Genomic DNA, 18648 nt, shown 5'->3' with positions numbered 1-18648 from the left:
CCAAATCGCTTGTGCCTTTTAGTTGACTTTTCGCCCTTTCTTGATTTCACATTTAATTTGTTCTCTAATTACAAGATAGCCCCTGACTTAAGCAATGCTATTATGCAAAACTCAGAACCTACAAAACACATAATTATGGAATGGTTCTTTACTTTCCAAAAATCATCTATCACGAGATTGATTTTATTAACATTATTATTACCAGTGATAATAATTAATTCACTGAATAGAAGCAGCGATTAAATGAAATAACAATATAAAGCACCCAGCACATCTAGTCATTCAATAGAAGTTAATTCCTTTCCACTTAAATCGTGCATTCTAGTGTTTATTCTAGTATTTATATAAGTCGAAGAACTTAAAGGCTGGCACTTACTGCTACTTGAAGGTAAATTAAAACAGGAAAGAACGGAAGGAAGGAAAAAAGGAAGGAAATTAAAGCAACTTTGAAATTGTGATTCTAGAAGGAAAAGGTAAAGAATATTCAATTTACCAAAATCCAGTTAACATGTAACTTTCCCAGTGAGGTGATGAGGGTTCTGTGCCTCTCCGTGCTCTTTCTAAGTCCTCTCTTTAACATGGCCTTCGCTGGAACATTCTTTCGCTATGTCTGGGGCAGAGCAAGACAAAGAGGCTGGCTCTAGTAGCATATTTTGAAGTAAGAATTCTCAAACTTTAAAAATATAAGTCTCTTTTTATACCGCAAAATACTTCTGGTAGTACCTCTGTAAATTTGCTTGCCATCCCTATACCATGATATATTAAAAATCAAACAGCAGATATTTCACCTTAATGTGCAGAAATTTTGTAAAAATTGTTTGACTTCCTCTAGAGTAAGTAAAAATTACTCGTATCATTTTCATGCACAATGGTTTGTAGCCATTAGGAGAAAAATAATTATTTGGCTAATAGCTGCGGTGGCTTAAATGATCTCATCTCTATTAAAAAAAATCAATTATTGTTTCTTAAATTTTCTCTGTGCGGTCATTAATTCTCTATCTTGATTTATGAGCCTTCCCTGAGTTAATTATATTTTGAAGACTTGTGGGGCTAAAATTTTGTATTACAGTAAATTTACATTTACATCTTTCCGTTTCCTAAAATCGTTCTTAAGAACTTCATTTTAAAATACATTTAAATATATTTTATAATCATTTAATAAGATGCTTTAGTCTGATACATTTACACAAAATTGCCTCTTTGGGGCTGAAATTTTCAAAGGCTGCCTCGAGGGAGAGAATGCAGCCTTTGGCTTGTGCTTCCAGGTGGCCCCAGACTGCCATCTGGTGGTCATTTAAATGCTTTAATTTTTCAAATTTCTGCCATTTCTCATTTCTACTCGTGTTCAAATGAGTATACAGCCATGATTGTTCTTGTTTTCTTCTTTACAATGATGTCACAGTCTTTTCGGATCTCACAATCAATTTTTAAGAAATACAAAGTCTCCCACTCCATTGTTTCAACTAATAAGAAATGGCCTTTTACCGTATAGCTGCACTATGGGCATTGGATGGACTCATAAGTATTGTTTTTGAACAAGCTGATAATAATGCCCACCCAAAGTGAAAAAGCAGGCAAGTGAGAGCTAAGTGCTATTCTGGCAACGCAACGGTTACATTCATGAGATTTCTAATCACATCATCCACATTCTTGCCATTGGCAGGAAGCTTTAAAACAGACCAGGGAGCTTTCGAGACAGCGCAGCATCAGCTCCACCCAGGAACAGGGTCAGGCAGTGGTTTACTGCAGCGCAGAGGATGAGAGCAGGGAGAGAACACAATGGCGATGTGCTATAAATGTTTGGCAAGGCTGGTACAGCGACTGGAAAAGGCCTGGCCCAGGCAGGCTGGTACTAGATAATGTGTGCAAGCCGTATGGTGATTGTCCCTGGCCCACATCACAGGTGACAGATGTCATTTGTTCATGGCAAATTGACAGCAGAGAGTGGAAAGTAGCTGAGAAATCTGGCTTTCAGCATAGAGGTGATGCAAAGGCATTTCCCACCAATTTCCTCCCAGGTTCTGTTGAGTTCTGCCTTGGTCAAGGACTCGGTGGTCCCTTTGTGTCCTCGTGCCCACGCAGGAGTTCCAAGTCTCCAGCCTTCTGTTCAGCAGATTTTCTGGAGCTGCAGAGTGTCCACAGGTGATGAGGTGATAGGATTTCCACAAAGCTCTGTATCCCCAGGCAGAGTACTTGGTGGAAAAGAAAGAAAGGATAAGCGAACAAGCAAATAAGTGCTGACTTTGACTTCACAGTACTGACATGCGATTCCATAGCAGTTCTCAAACGAGCAGGGATGACATGCAGTTTCAAGAAGCATGTTCAATACTAGAGTATAATTTCATACTTAGAAGATTTAAACGTACATTATATATGCTTATGTAATTCATATTCATAACTATTTATGTAATTTATATTTAGAAAATGAAAAGATACCTATTGTATCTTTTTCATAACAGAAACTTCAGAAAATAAAGCTCAACTAAGTCTTTTTGCTTGATAAGCCAATTCTCAAGAAAGGAGGGGTAAAAGCTCCCTTAGGGGGATATATCAGAATTTCCAGGGGTGAACAATTTTTATTTTTATTAAAAGATGAGATTTAAATGCTTTTCAATTAGAAATAGGGTTTGAGTTCTCCCTAAAATAGTGTTCTTTTAATGTCTGTATTTAAAATTAAAATAAGATAAACCAATATCAATGAAACACGCATAACGTGTAAGGCGTTATACCTCAACAAATACCTGTTTCTGAAATACAGATCAGTTTGGGGGAGAAGGCTTGCATAACCAGAGAATTCTTCACTTTTAATGGCATGTTTCCCTAATATAGTTTAAAACGTGAATTGCAGAGCAATACAGTAGTCCCCCCTTACCTGCAGGGGATACGTTCCAAGGCCCCCAGTGGATGCCTGAAACTGTGGATAGTATGGAACCCTATATATACTGATATTTCCTGTACTATCGGGCGGGTAGCATATACAGCGTGGATACACTGAACAAAGGGACGATCCACATCCTGGGAAGGACAGCGTGAGATTTCATCACGCTACTCAGAACAGCGTGCAATTTAAAACTTATGAATTGTTTATTTCTGGAACTTTCCATTTAATATTTTCAGACAGCAGTTGACTGTGGGTAACTCAGAAAGCAAAACTGCAGATAAGGAGGGGACTACTGTAATAGTAATAGTTTATATACAACTTTTCAGAAAGACATCTACTCTATAAAGTCAATAAGTATTTTTTTTTTTAATTTTTATTTATTTATTTATTCTTGGTTGTGTTGGGTCTTCGTTTCTGCGCGAGGGCTTTCTCCAGTTGTGGCAAGCGGGGGCCACTCTTCATCGCGGTGCGCGGGCCTCTCACTATCGCGGCCTCTCTTGTTGCGGAGCACAGGCTCCAGACGCGCAGGCTCAGTAGTTGTGGCTCACGGGCCTAGTTGCTCCGCGGCGTGTGGGATCTTCCCAGACCAGGGCTCGAACCCGTGTCCCCTTCATTGGCAGGCAGATTCTCAACCACTGTGCCACCAGGGAAGCCCCAATAAGTATTTTTTGGTGACTAATACTTAATATGTGGCATGCCCTGCCCCCCATTTACCTCCCTCCAATCCACCTCCACATTGAAGCAATAGTAACCTTTCTGGAATACCTACTGGATTGCCTTCGATTTGCTTTCAGTGTTTTCAGTGTTTTCCTTGTTGCCAGCAGGTTAAAGTCCAAACTCCTTAGCGTGGCTTAGAAAGCCCAGTGTGATCTAGATCCAGCCTACCTGCCTGGCCTCATCTCTTGCCATTCACCCACCCCTTCCAACACACCCATACTCTGGCCACACAAAATTCCTCTCATTCCCTGAAAAAGCCATGTTCTCTTTCTTATCCTGACCCTCACAATGCTATGCCCTGTGTCAGGAATACTCTCCCCATCCTGCTCCACCCACCTCCCTGCCTTCATCTGGCCAACCCCTAGTCACCCTTTAGGTCTCAACTCAGATGTCCCAGTCTCCAGGACGCCTTTCTTGACCTCTTAAGTCTGAGTTAGCTGCTCTTCTTCCGCTTCCCATAAGCGCCCTGTACTTCCTCTGTCATAACACATTTCACACTATATTATAATTGTCTGGTTATTTGTCTTTCTCTTCCATTAAACTGTAAGTTTGGGATAGACACATTATTGCCCACTACTGTATCCACTAGGGTCCACCACAGTGCCTGGCACACAGTAAGTGCTCCATAAATTTGTGTTGAAGGGATGAATGTGTATTTTCTTTAATCTCCTGAACTCCAATGGTACTATTATGCTGTCGTGCCTTTGTCTCGTTTCAGTCTGTGATGCTTCTCTTACATAGCCAGCGGCGTTATATCTTTGAGTATGACCAATCGGATTGTCTGCTCTCAGTCACCATGCCTAGTATGGTGCGCCACAGTTTACAAACCATGCTTTCAGTGGGCTACTACCGGAACATCTACTCCCCACCAGACAGTAGCACTTCTTTTATTCAAGACTATAGTCGAGATGGCCGACTACTACAGACCCTGCAGCTGGGGACAGGGCGCAGAGTTTTATACAAGTACACCAAGCAAGCAAGGCTGTCTGAGATTCTCTATGATACCACCCAGGTCACATTAACATATGAAGAGTCTTCTGGAGTGATTAAGACAATACACCTGATGCACGATGGCTTCATTTGCACAATCAGATACAGGCAAACAGGTTTGTTGTGAAAGGGTGGTGATGTATACAACCACATCAGTCTTATGAAATTTTTGCTGGCCACAGTCTGAGATATAAGCACTAACCTATAGACATTCAATTCAACCAAATTTCACTTGCATTATCAAATTATCTTCCGTTGAAAATGAAAAACATAAGTGACATGAAAGCTGATTCCTTAAAAACATACAGTACATTTCTCTTTCTATGTCTCAGCTCTCAAGAAAGTTGAGTTCTAGGTACCTAGTCTAACTGTGTACCGGTCCCTACTCACCACCAAATCTTCCCAAAGATGCAGCTGCAAGATATGAGTCTCACTGAAACTAACTCAAGCCCTATGTAACCTCTATAAGCCTCAGTTGATGGCAACATGTCTTTAAAAGTCACAACTTTTGATTATATTTCATCCTTTCGGTTTATAAAATGCCCAAATCCAGTTACTTGAATGCTGGAATTGGTCAAAACCTGACCCTCTGACTTTGTAGCACAGGTTAAATAAGCTGAAAGTATTTTTGTCAGTAATTATTTTTAAAAAAGCATGTTTATAATATCAGTTTCATCACCTCAACTACTGGATGGGTTATTACTTCTAAAGTTCCTATAGTTAAATTAGTCTATAACTATAATATACAGTATTTAAATTTTTTTCATATTTGGTGACCACAACTACGAGAATATATATATCTATGAGATGAGATGCCCAGGCATTAGATACCAGAGGTCAATCTCTAATATTTTATTTTGAATGTAAAAGCATCCATACTAAAGAAAAGAACACTAGAATTTTCTGATTGTTCAATATTGAGCGCCTAGCTTTGTTCTCATTATTTTTATTTTGATCCCTTCAGGACCTCTTATTGGGCGCCAGATTTTCAGATTCAGTGAAGAAGGCCTTGTGAATGCTCGGTTTGACTACAGCTACAACAACTTCCGCGTGACCAGCATGCAAGCTGTGATAAATGAAACCCCTTTGCCCATAGATCTGTACCGATATGTCGATGTCTCTGGTAGAACAGAGCAGTTTGGAAAATTCAGTGTAATTAACTACGATTTAAATCAGGTCATAACTACTACAGTGATGAAGCACACCAAGATCTTCAGCGCCAATGGACAAGTCATTGAAGTCCAGTATGAAATCCTAAAGGCAATTGCCTACTGGATGACTATTCAATACGATAATATGGGCCGAATGGTAATATGTGATATCAGAGTAGGAGTAGATGCCAATATAACAAGATATTTCTATGAATACGATGCTGATGGGCAGCTTCAAACTGTTTCTGTAAATGATAAAACCCAGTGGCGTTATAGTTATGATCTGAATGGCAACATCAACCTCTTAAGCCACGGGAATAGTGCTCGTCTTACTCCTCTCCGATATGACCTCCGAGATCGCATCACCAGACTAGGAGAAATTCAGTATAAAATGGATGAAGATGGCTTTCTGAGGCAGAGGGGAAATGACATATTCGAATATAATTCTAATGGTCTGCTGCAGAAAGCCTACAATAAGGCTTCTGGCTGGACTGTGCAGTATTACTACGACGGGCTTGGGCGACGTGTCGCCAGTAAGTCCAGCCTAGGACAGCACCTCCAGTTCTTTTATGCAGACCTTGCCAACCCCATAAGAGTTACTCATTTGTACAACCACACGAGCTCAGAGATTACATCCCTGTATTATGATCTCCAAGGTCACCTTATTGCCATGGAGCTAAGCAGTGGTGAAGAATATTACGTAGCCTGTGATAATACAGGAACCCCGCTAGCCGTGTTCAGCAGTCGAGGTCAGGTGATAAAAGAGATACTGTACACGCCTTATGGAGATATCTATCATGACACTTACCCTGACTTTCAGGTCATCATTGGTTTTCATGGAGGACTCTATGATTTCCTTACTAAATTAGTGCACCTGGGGCAAAGAGACTATGATGTTGTTGCTGGTAGATGGACGACGCCTAATCATCACATATGGAAACAGTTGAACCTCCTTCCTAAACCATTCAACCTCTACTCTTTTGAAAATAACTATCCAGTTGGCAAAATTCAAGATGTTGCAAAGTATACCACAGGTATTTAAACGGTGTAACACTTTATGCTAAGGTAAAGAGAAAACTCGTTTATCACATAATCTCAATGCCTTTGTAAATATGCTTCCTCTTCCTGCCAGCTAGCCCACAAGTTATTGTGCAGTCACTCTCTTCCTTAGTCTTCTAGAGTGAGCAGAACTGTGTATGTTAACATAAAACATGATGCTTTTGCATCCCAGTACATTTTCTCTTTCCTTTTAAGCTTTCTTTTTGTAGTTTTCACTCTTAAAAGTTTCTACAAATAATTTCATAGAAGAAAAATCAGGATTCTGTTGCATCAATATCAATTAGATATAAATCTAATATCACAGTCTGTGTGGCCTTATTACCACTACCACATTGAGAATTTCCACACAGTAAACTGAGCCGATCTCTGTGATTATCCATGAATCAAAAGGTTTCCCTGGGGAAAGGATCATATGTTTTGGAGTGGGTGACATAAAGGGGAGTTTATCCCTAACTTACCATTGGCTAAACCTATCGAAGGCAGGAGAGGCATCTTTCAAGCTTTCCACAAAAGTTGTAAAGTATGGGCTTTAAAATCTTTTTTTCTTTTAAATTTGTGTCTCACAGACATTGGAAGTTGGTTGGAGCTATTTGGTTTCCAACTACACAATGTACTACCTGGATTTCCCAAACCAGAATTGGAAAATTTGGAATTAACTTATGAGCTTCTACAGCTTCAGACAAAAACTCAAGAGTGGGATCCTGGAAAGGTTAGTATATGTTTTACCATCTCTATTTCGCTGAAAAAACAGAAGAGCATCCAACATCATGAAACATATATTTGCTTACTTATGTTTGAATCTTCTTGAATATTCACTTAAATGCCCATGATTAATGAGGAGGTAGGAAAAAGCTTCCATGAGGAAAGGATCAGGGAATTGGAGCTTTGGGAAAAGAAAAGACTAACGTGTGACTTGATGACTGCTGCAGAAGAAGAAAGTGGAACTGAACTTTAAATAACAATTCTAAAATGGGCTACCAAGGGCAATTATGGAGGGGGACTTCCCTAGTGGTCCAGTGATTAAGACTTTGCCTTCCAATGCAGGGGGTGTGGGTTCAATCCCTGGTGGGGGAGCTAAGATCCCACATGCTTCACGGTCAAAAAACCAAAACATAAAACAGAAGCAGTATTGTAACAAATTCAATAAAGACTTTAAAAATGGTCCACATCAAAAAAAATCTTTTAAAAAAAAAGGGCAATTATGGATTCTATATAGAGAAAATTGTTCACTAAGAGACCTAAAGCATCAGATCTCCAACTGCAAAATAATTCAGGGCATAGTGCATTAAGAGCATGGGAATAACAAATTAAATTATTCTGATAAATGGGACTTCCCTGGCGGTCCGGTGGTTAAGACTCCGAGCTTCCATTGCACGGGGCACAGGTTCAATCCCTGGTTGGGGAACTAGGATCTTGCATGCCTCATGATGCAGCCAAAAAAAAAAAAAAATTATTCTGATAAAGAAAAAGTATACAAGAGTAATGAAGCAAAATAATAAATATTACAGAGAGAAAGTCTCTGGAAAAATAGGAATACCAAAACATTCAAGGTTCAGCAGATAATTCCATCACTTAATGAGGTACAAATGAAAACAAGAAAGAACTTTATCTTTCAGTTGAAAGAAAGAGGAATATCTGTGTTTGCCAAAAAAAAAAAAAAAAATGGCTTTAACAAAATAAAACTGAAACTTGGGTGAGAGGGCTTGAAATTCAAGTATAAAAATTATAACGGAAAGGAAATTCTAAATAAGTACTATAGGCTTATCCCTTTTTGTAAATACATATAACATGTAAATGCTTTTTGTAATTAAACGTCCTGAAAAAAGTTTAACAAAATGTTGAAAATTTCTGATGCTTTGTAATGGATACTTGGAGGTTCATTATTCTCTTCTCTTTATTTCTTAGTATGTTTGAAATCTGCCATAGTAAAAAGGTTTTTTTTTTTTTTAATCCACATAAAAAGATCCATGGACTTGCTGATTTGCCCTTGTGATTTATAAGGTCATAAGCTACTTGAAAGCAAGAATCATGCCTTATACCGTCTCTTATACCTCACTGTGGCTAATGTATTACTCTACATCCAATAAGAAACAGCTAGTCAGTGTCCGTTGAATGGGTAAAAATAAAATGTCTTTGTTTGGGGGGAACTAGACCCACTTAAGTGCCTTTTAGCTCTGCGATTCTATGGTGTCAAGTTTGAACGTATTTGCTTATGCTTAACTCAACTCACCAAGATATCAAGAAATATATGCCAGGTGATCAAGTCACCTGTTAGTCTTTTCCAAAGCTCTAGTGAAGAGATTCCAAATTTGGCTTGTTTTTAAATCACAAACCAGCAAGTTAAAGAGAGAAGGAAGCAACCTGGCAAGCCTTTGCTTTCTACAATCACCAAGCATACGCTAGGTGTCTAATCGTCTGCTGCCTTTGCTCTGTGCCTTTCTTCTTTCCTAGACCATCCTGGGTATCCAGTGTGAGCTCCGGAAACAGCTCAGGAATTTCATTTCCTTGGACCAACTTCCTATGACTCCCAGATATAATGACGGACGGTGCCTTGAAGGAGGGAAGCAACCAAGGTTTGCTGCTGTTCCTTCTGTTTTCGGCAAAGGTATAAAATTCGCCATCAAGGATGGCATAGTAACAGCCGATATTATAGGAGTAGCCAATGAAGATAGCAGGCGGCTGGCTGCCATTCTCAATAATGCTCATTACCTGGAAAACCTACATTTTACCATAGAGGGGAGGGACACGCACTATTTCATTAAGCTTGGGTCTCTGGAGGAAGACCTGGTGCTCATCGGTAACACTGGGGGCAGGCGCATTCTGGAGAATGGTGTCAATGTCACTGTGTCCCAGATGACTTCGGTGTTGAATGGGAGGACTAGACGGTTTGCAGATATCCAGCTCCAGCACGGGGCTCTGTGCTTCAACATCCGGTATGGGACAACTGTCGAAGAGGAAAAGAATCACGTGTTGGAGATCGCCAGACAGCGTGCTGTGGCCCAGGCCTGGACTAAGGAACAAAGAAGGCTGCAAGAAGGGGAAGAGGGTATCCGGGCATGGACAGAGGGGGAAAAGCAGCAGCTGCTGAGCACTGGGAGAGTACAAAGCTATGATGGGTATTTTGTTTTGTCTGTTGAGCAGTATTTAGAACTTTCTGACAGTGCCAACAATATTCACTTTATGAGACAGAGCGAAATAGGCAGGAGGTAACAAAAAAAATCTCTGCCTTTGCGTCACCAAAGACTGCCTGTTTTTAAAACATAAAATGGTTTATTGTATTGGTTTTCTAGATCAGAACTCTGTATATATAAATATGGAGGAAAAACATATCCAACTGCCTTTCAATGTGACGGAAGATGGTATTTTAATATTGTTTGTTTAAACTCTTTAAGAAATGACAGAGATTTTTAGTTCTTGTGTGGCAGTATTCAAAATAACACAAGTAGAACTCAAACAACTAAAAAAAAATTTTCAGCAAGCACCGCTTTCAATTTGTGGAGCCATGCAGATGTTCAAATATAAAGAAGGAACCTGAGGTTCTCCATGTCTATTGTGACACGTGGTTTCATATTCAGCTTTTGGCAGAACTTGCGGGCCATTTGAAAGGTGGTGCAATCATATCTGAACCTTGCATTTCGAAAGACTGCCAGCTCTTTCACATGTTCCAGATCTGTTATAGGAAACTTTGAAAGAAGTGTAAAATGTCCTCGGCCACCATCTCCTAGAGTCAGGACCCATTTGCCCTTCGTCCCTGATGATTCCTCCTTGCTTGTTGAAATAGATGCCATGTTGTTGTGCTGTGTTTTGGCGTGTGGTGGCTGGGTTCTGTCTACCACGCTTCCCTGTGGGTGTGGTCACCAAATCCGATTGCCACTATTTGCTCGTGTGTACATGATACCAAGGCAGCTGGCCAATGTAACTCCTCCCACCCAACTTGTTTTGACTACATTTTGTACACAATTGTCCAGCTGTATTGGTGTCATGAAAACATAGCTTTTATTAACCTGGGTAGGAATTTCTCATTTATATATAGGGTGTGTTTTGGTCATAGTTTCACATTCGTGATTCAGTATTTATACACTAATCCAATGGTTTCGTGCACATGAAAGGTAATTTACTACAAAGTGTGATTCTGGTACAAAAAAAAAAAATAGGCTTTCACAGGCATACGTGCCTGGGATGCCGACACATTACACTCACTACTACTGCAGAAATTCATAAGAGCCAAAACCTTTAAAAAAAAAAATAGACATAGTACTAAGGTGAAAGGAAAGTACCAAGGGGAAGACCAAACTAAACATCACGGGAAGTTGCTGCCACATTGTTTCACCCCACTTAGATTTATCTTTCAAATGTGCAATTCTGTATTGAACATCTCCCAGCCATAGTCAGGAAATTTAATTAAGTGAGCCCTTTCCAACCTAAAACATTTCAACTAATTATAGAGAGGCAGACTATTTTTTACTAAGATAATTTATATGGTTAGTTATTTTAGTTCTCTGTCTTTGCCCATTTATTTTTGATTAAATCATCTCTCCTGCCTAGGAAAATAGCTATTTTCCAGGAAGGGTTATTTTGTTCTACGATCATTTAAAATGCAGAAAAAGATCAGGATTAGTGTTAACATCAGCTGCAGTTTCTCAATCTGTATGAATCCTGTCGTAGAAGAAGCCCCTTGGTGAGCTGGGAGTTTTGTGCCCAGTGACAAAGAGACAGTTTGTAAACTGCTGTGCAATTGTTAAGTTACCACAAATGAAAATACAGGACAGCACAATGTGGCCTGTGGAAAATTCTCCTGAGCCAGCTTCAGCACTTTCGTCACCAGCTCTGGACACTCACTATGTCTGAAGGAGAATTTATGATGGAATGTTGCAGTTTGGATTCTTTCCAGCCGCTACCTGAATGCAGTGTGGGGTCATTGCCTTGCTTTGTGATGACAGTCTTTTTTGAAAATATGCAAAGTCAGAATCCAGGCTCACATTAAGGTTTTTAAAGAGTCTGGCTCCTAACTACACAAAGTAGAGTGAGAGAAAGGCAAGGACCCGATGACAGTAGGGGAGGGTGTATCCAAACATTTCATTTTCAAAACCTTCAGGTTGGGATTACACATGTATTCCAAGAGAGAGAAAGAATTCATGATGAACTCATATTGGGGTTTTTTCCCCTGAATCAGGCCTGTGTTAATGGTATAGTATTTATTCAGGACAGGATCTAAAATTACTAACAAACTTGTTGAAAATTTGAATACCTCCACACCAGCCTAAAAATGGACCTTAAGTTCCTAGAACCTCTGATGTTCTTTTAAATCAATGGAAAAATAACTTATGAACTGTATATAAAGAGTGCATTCATAAATGTGATGATGTATTTTATCACTAATCCAAGATGTCAATATTAGAGTCTATTTTGCTTATACTTTAAGCGATTATACTTTTTTGCAATTCACTGATGATGTATCATTTTCAAACTGCTTTAAATATCCATTAGAAACAAGTATTTGAAGCTTTTACTTAATAGTAATTACCATGAACTGTGCATTTCTAGTTTGAAATACATATTTATTTAATTTGTGCCTTTAGTTTTTTAAAGTTATATTTGTATTATATTCAGAAAATGCACTTTTTATCACTTAGAGCTGTGGTTTTAATACTGCCTTGAACTATTACTGTTCTCTTTACCACTTCCAAAGTTTTTTAGGAGGAAAGAGAAAAAACCCCAAAAGGTTAGCACTAATGAGTAGTAAATCTAAGAGAAACATTTTGGCATTTCTTAATAAGAACATGGACATATTGAGTACATCACTTCCTCTTCATGTGAATACAAAGAATGCCTTTATTGACTTGTAGTTCTGAAGTTTAAATTAATGAAAGAACAATTCATTTGTATTTCTTGATGAAAGTAAAAGCATTTTAAAGAGAAATATATGAATTTCTCATACCCAGAAGACAGGTGGCGGACACTACACAGCCACACACCATTCAAGGAAGTTCAAGTGAGAGCACAGCAGTCGGGCTCTCCTATGAAGAATATTCTGGGCTGGAGGCAGGGAATACTCCGTGGTTGTTTCTTTTTCCTAGTTAGGCCCATTTTATTTGTGCTTTTTTTTGTTTTATTTTGTTTTGACTCTTGCACTACAGTCTAGAGATCCAAATGAGCTGAAAAGTTCACAGTTGAACAGACGTTTAAATATATTTATTTTTAGTTGTCATTCTAATCATTACTGATTAGAAGCATGATTCCTGAAGGAAACGGAAATAGAGCCCAATTCATACTAATTTTTAGTAAAACACTCGCCATATAAATAGGCATATGTTTTATTTTTAACCCAACAAAAAAATGTATAAAATAAGCGTGTCCTTTACTGTCAATTTATCTAGAAGCTCTATAATATATAGACTATATATATAACATAATATATACAACATAGCCAAATGTATGAAAACTTAACGATGTATAATTTGGAATTCACATGCTATGTAGAGAGGTATACAATTAATTCTAATTTTTGTAAGATTGTTCTTTTTCATTACTGTTGACACAGTTTCAAGCATCCTATCATGTTGTTTCTACTTTTTTTCCTCTCTTTCCTTTTTTAAAAAAATTTTTTAACCAGACCAGGCCCTACTGTAATAGCACCTAAGAGAGTCAGGGCAAAGTTTTTGCATTTATAAAGATATATTCCTGTAAGGGCAACTGTAATGGAGTTCAGTGGTAATGGAAGCAAAAGTACAGTAATCAAGTATTGAAAGGAACTTTTGGAGAGACTGGAGTGTATTATAGCTTGTGGAAAAACAGAAGGCTACAGATTGGATGCAACGTTCTTGTGTTCTTAGAGGAACTCACATACACATAGCTGACCTGACTAGTACTTCAGATCTCAGACTGCTCTTCCACAGCCTTCTGTAAGGTTCTTTATTCTGCAAAAAAACAAAAACAAAAAAAACAAAGACAAAAAAACAAAACAAAGAAAAAAAAACAGAAAATAACAAACAACAACAAAAAAGAATTCAACCACAAAATAGTGACTGTTTCAGTGTGTCCTTCACGTGAAAGCTATTCAGGACCAAATATGCTACTGTGTGTAAGAAGAAATTACTTCCTAAACAGTAACTGAAAATAGTTAGAGTTAAACTTGCTGTGGATTTTGTCTTGGCAGTTGTCATCTTACATTATTTGTCAAAGGAAACGTGTTTGGCAGTTAAAAAATCTTTCCTTAGATTTAGTGGTGGACTTTAACCTCTTAAATAAATGTTAGTATATCAGATTGTGTCCTTGAAAATATTTTACTTGTATGATTCATGACAATGTCTAAACCTTTACTATTCTTCTGGCAAAAGCATCAGTAAGAAAGAAGGTGAAAAAGAGAAGTATAGCCTTTACGTCAGAAAAATATTCTTTTTAGCTGCTTACTTTCTCATGAGAAGTAAAGATGTTTACAGTGTATGCCAAGATTTTCAGTTTCTATATAACAACAGTTAGAGGTTCTAATCATACAGGAAATTGTGTTATAATGGCCTGAGCCATGTTGCTAGGAAACAATAGGTTCCAGTTTTGTATTCCTGCTCTCAATCCTGTGCTGAAAAGTGACTGGATACTGTACAGGTTCATGTTCTCTGGCTGCAGTTAAATGGTCTTTTGCATTTTGCTCTGGCTTTCAGGCCAGAAGCATGCATTTTTCTACAAGAGCATCACAACAACATGCTGTAAATATTTAAAGTTAAACATTATGTGTCGATATTTGAAAGAAAAAAGTACTTTGAATATTTCATTTTTAAAAAATAAAATTGCAAATGAACACTGTGTCCCATTTTGTTCATGCGCCAAACTGCATTCTCAAGTCAGTCTGGTCACCTGAGATTTGAAAAGTGGCTCCCCTAACAGGGAGCAATAAAGCCACATCACCTTGAAAATATAGGTGCAGAAGTCAAAAAGGCACTAATCCTAAGCAGACGCCTCTTCACTTTTATTTTTCATACATATAGGATCTCTGACACAAATGACCATTTAATAAAAATAAAATAAAAAAAGAGTAGCTGTTTCAAGTTTAAATGCCTCTAGGCTAGGCCTCATAAAGGTTCTCTCTCCTGCTGATGCCTTTCTCAGCAATAGAAAGAAAATTAAGAATTGAAAAACAGGGGTGAGAGGGAGCTAGGAGAGCAAGGCAACCCAACGCATTGGCAACGAATGAATGGGGCAGGGGAGGCAATCAGGAAAGACTAAAAAACAACAACTCTTCTGAGGCCCGAAGTCCTGGGCAGTTACAATGGCCCTTGGCACTTATTTTTCACAAAAAGACATTTACGAGTGACACTGGGAAGGCTGGCCAACAGATCTTCCAAAATTCATCTTGATAGTAATGGGGTACGTATAGTCCAAACAGCCTGTTACTGAAACTTGCTTGGAATCCTGGAATTTACACCACTCTAAAATGCCCTGCTGCCTTTTTATTCACTCATATATACAGAGATACAGTGAAAAGATTGACAGAGCAGAAGACAATCCTGATTGTTTCAACACACCAATCAGCAAAAAGCAACGGGGGTGGGGAGTGGAGTTGGGGGATATTAGTAACACCAGGAGACTGTTTTTTCAAAATATGCATCCCACCCTCAGTACAAAAAGAAAGAAGCAAGAGCTCCTGCGTTGAGAGAATTATAAAGGAGATGAGGGATTTCTCCATGTTCCTTCCCTGTTCACCCTCACTTTTAGAGATCTTTAAATATCAATGCTATTTAAACATTTAGTAATATTACTACCGTAAATTTATATAATTCTAGTATCTCAATAATCCTGTGAGGTGAGCAAGACTTAATTGTTCCTATTTGGCAAATGCAATACCAGCAACAGACTGACTTACCTAAGGTCACTGGCATAATCAGTGACAAAGCCGAAAAGCAAATTCAAGTCTCATTTGCTATGTTGATGGCCTCTCTCCAGTCGATCAGGTTATATTCTTTCCACATAAAAATATTCATTTAAAAAGCAAATGACCTAATGATGAAAATTCAGCCTTTTACTACAAGTTGGGCCAATGATCCCAAATTATGAAAGTGTCCAAACTGGGCAGTTTAACTTCACCCCGAGCTGCAAACTGCAAAATTATGGTGTCCCATTTACTGCAAGGGCAAACATAGGCGACAAAGTTGAATTTATAGCCCACTAACAGGAAGACTAGGCATCTGTAACCTTGAAATGCTCAAGGGCAAATCTAGGTTTTATTATTAATAGACTTTTTGGATTCTGAACTCAATAAAGTGAATCAAATAAAACATAAGCTGATGTCTAAACATTCTTAACAGATTTTAAAGCTGGTTCTCACATTTTAACTTCTCTATCCATTCTACCACAAATAATATCTTAAATCCAGCCCTTGATTTATACCAGAAGACTTAATCAGAGGCATCCTCTGTAGACCTCTTCTACCTATGTACTACCACAAAGGTTCCCTGCCTGTAACAGCCAAATGGACAATTACCTAAGCTTGTCTCCCTACTGACCTTATCTCTTCAGAACAAATTTCAGAGAAAATGAACAAGTATTTGATAAACTGTCATGTTCCTTGTGGGCTTGCTGACACACTTTTTTTTCTGAAGAAAGGTGTGCACTTAGAAATATATGTGCATTTTTCTACCTTTACTCAGCATCTTACAGGTATATGTTAACATGGCAATATTTTAGATATGGCAAGGATATGACCTTTCTGTAAAGGTGCAAGCTATTATGTACTGGGAAATAGCAAGGATGTTCATGCCAGGAAAGAAAAAGTGCAAAAAACTTGATGAATAAAAGGCCAGCAAAAGAAGACAGTGGGTAGGCACATCAACTGGAAAATTTGACAGTAGCAAAATCAGAAAAGCACTTACCTTTTTCAGTGAATCAGTCCAATAAGATAAGTAAGATGACCTTCATCGATGCTTTATTTAGTATATTAATAGCACCTATCTTTGACTATTTTTGAAAGGAATATTTTAAGACAAATTAGGAAAATAAAGCTTTCAAATACTTTATTAAAATATGAAAAACCATAAATAATTCAAAAAAGCTTTTTCAAAAAAGGCCCTGGTAAAGGAACATGCAAACAATTCATATATTTAGGATTATTCCATAATGAACAAATTAGAGTAAAAATTAGTTACACCTATTAAAATTTAAACCCAAGCTACAAATAATTAAAAAATATCTAAACATATGCATTTTATTTGGAAAGTCAGCTTTCTGAATTCCTTTACAAATTAAAGTGATGCTTTTACTTCTAGAAATGGTAACTGGAGCACAATACATCATTGTGGCCATACTCCACTTTTGCACTCCCATAGCATCCAGGTTAAATGCTCAGAAATCAGATGTTGCCAGCAGAGAGAGTAGCTTTGTCTCTTGGCAGTTCACTAATTATTAACCAAGCTCACTACCTCTCACGGTACAACCCAGAATTCCAAGTTACTGGTTTATAATGAAACTTATAATGAACCAGCTTCCTATGGACCATGGGCCAGAGTATTGGGTTAACTCATTCTTCCTTTAAAGACAGATCTACCTAGGGAACACTTGTTTACTGTTGGTGGGAATGTAAATTGGTGCAGCCACTGTGGAAAACAATACGGAGGTTTCTCAAAAAACTAAAAATAGAGCTACCATATGATCCAGCAATCCCACTCCTGGGTATATATCAAAAACACTAATTTGAAAGATACGTGCACCCCAATGTTCACGGCAGTATTATTTACTGCCAAGCTATGGAAGCAACCTAAGTGTCCATCAACAGATGAACAGATAAAGAAGATGTGGTATATATATATACAATGGACTACTACTCAGGCATAAAAAAGAAGGAAATTTTGCCATTTGCAACAACATGGATGAACTTGGAGGGTATTATGCTAAGTGCAATAAGTCAGACAAAGAAAGGCAAATACTGTATGATATCACTTATATGTAGAATCTAAAAAATACAACAAACTAGTGAATATTTTAAAAAAGAAGCAAACTCACAGGTATAGAGAACAAACTATTGATTACCAGTGGGGAGAGAGAAGGGGGGAGGAGCAATATAGGGGTAGGGGATTAAGAGGTACAAACGATTCTGTATAAAGTAAGCTACAAGGATATATTGTACAATACAGGGAATATAGCCAATATTTTATAATAACTATAAATGGAGTAGAACCTTTAAAAAAAAAAGACAGATCTACTTACATGTTGGGACCCTCACTTACCATGTACTTATCACCTTTTATTGTTATTTTCCTGTCTTTTATTGTTATTTTCTTTTATTGTCTTTTATTGCTATTGTTTTCTTGTCCAACTAGGCAGGGGGCTACCTGAGCGTGGAGGCCAGGTGTTTTTACTTCTCTACCCCAGTGCCTATTGTGTTTGCTGAGTGAATGAATTCTATGAGGCCTGAAGCAACTTGACATATAATTGAATTGTAAGAGTCATGAAAATATAAATGTGAGAAGAAAATACCAATACCCATCACTGCCTAAAATCTTGGCTCTCACTTAGGTTACAATTACTTGGAATTGTTAAAAATTAATGTAACCTGTAAGCTTCCAATGGTCTTGTAGGGCCACCTGATAGGGAGACTGCTTGTAAATCAGCTACTCATGAGCCACAGCTGATGAGCCGCAGCTGCTGTTTTTACCTGGAGTGGCAACTACTGGGGCAGAGGTAAATGAAAAGAAGAAAAGTCCACTTCATCAGATTTGTAATATAATTTCAAATCCTGTAGCATCAAATATAATAAACATTTAGAGCATATTTTAAATTACGGGAATTTTAAACTACAGATTAGTCCGTGGATTTTACTGTCCAACATCAGAACACTAGGCAAGAAGGTTGCTTTCAGAATTA

The 18648-nt window shown here is 38.1% G+C and overlaps 1 protein-coding gene across 3 annotated transcripts in view; it reads left to right on the top strand.

Moving 5' to 3' along the window:
- The window catches only part of TENM1 (teneurin transmembrane protein 1), a 557972-nt gene extending 547964 nt beyond the window's left edge, over positions 1-10008 (top strand). For all 3 annotated transcript variants that reach the window (XM_059911842.1, XM_059911841.1, XM_059911840.1), the window contains 4 exons: positions 4317-4704; positions 5553-6773; positions 7365-7507; positions 9250-10008. In XM_059911842.1, the coding sequence (XP_059767825.1) occupies positions 4317-4704; positions 5553-6773; positions 7365-7507; positions 9250-10008 (2511 nt within the window). The remainder of the gene's footprint in view (positions 1-4316; positions 4705-5552; positions 6774-7364; positions 7508-9249) is intronic.
- Positions 10009-18648: the final 8640 nt, after the last annotated feature.

Source organism: Balaenoptera ricei, chromosome X (genome assembly GCF_028023285.1).
Source record: "Balaenoptera ricei isolate mBalRic1 chromosome X, mBalRic1.hap2, whole genome shotgun sequence".
NCBI classification, from domain to species: domain Eukaryota; kingdom Metazoa; phylum Chordata; class Mammalia; order Artiodactyla; family Balaenopteridae; genus Balaenoptera; species Balaenoptera ricei.
Note: the sequence above shows the minus strand (reverse complement) of the source record. Positions and strands in the feature narration are given on the sequence as shown.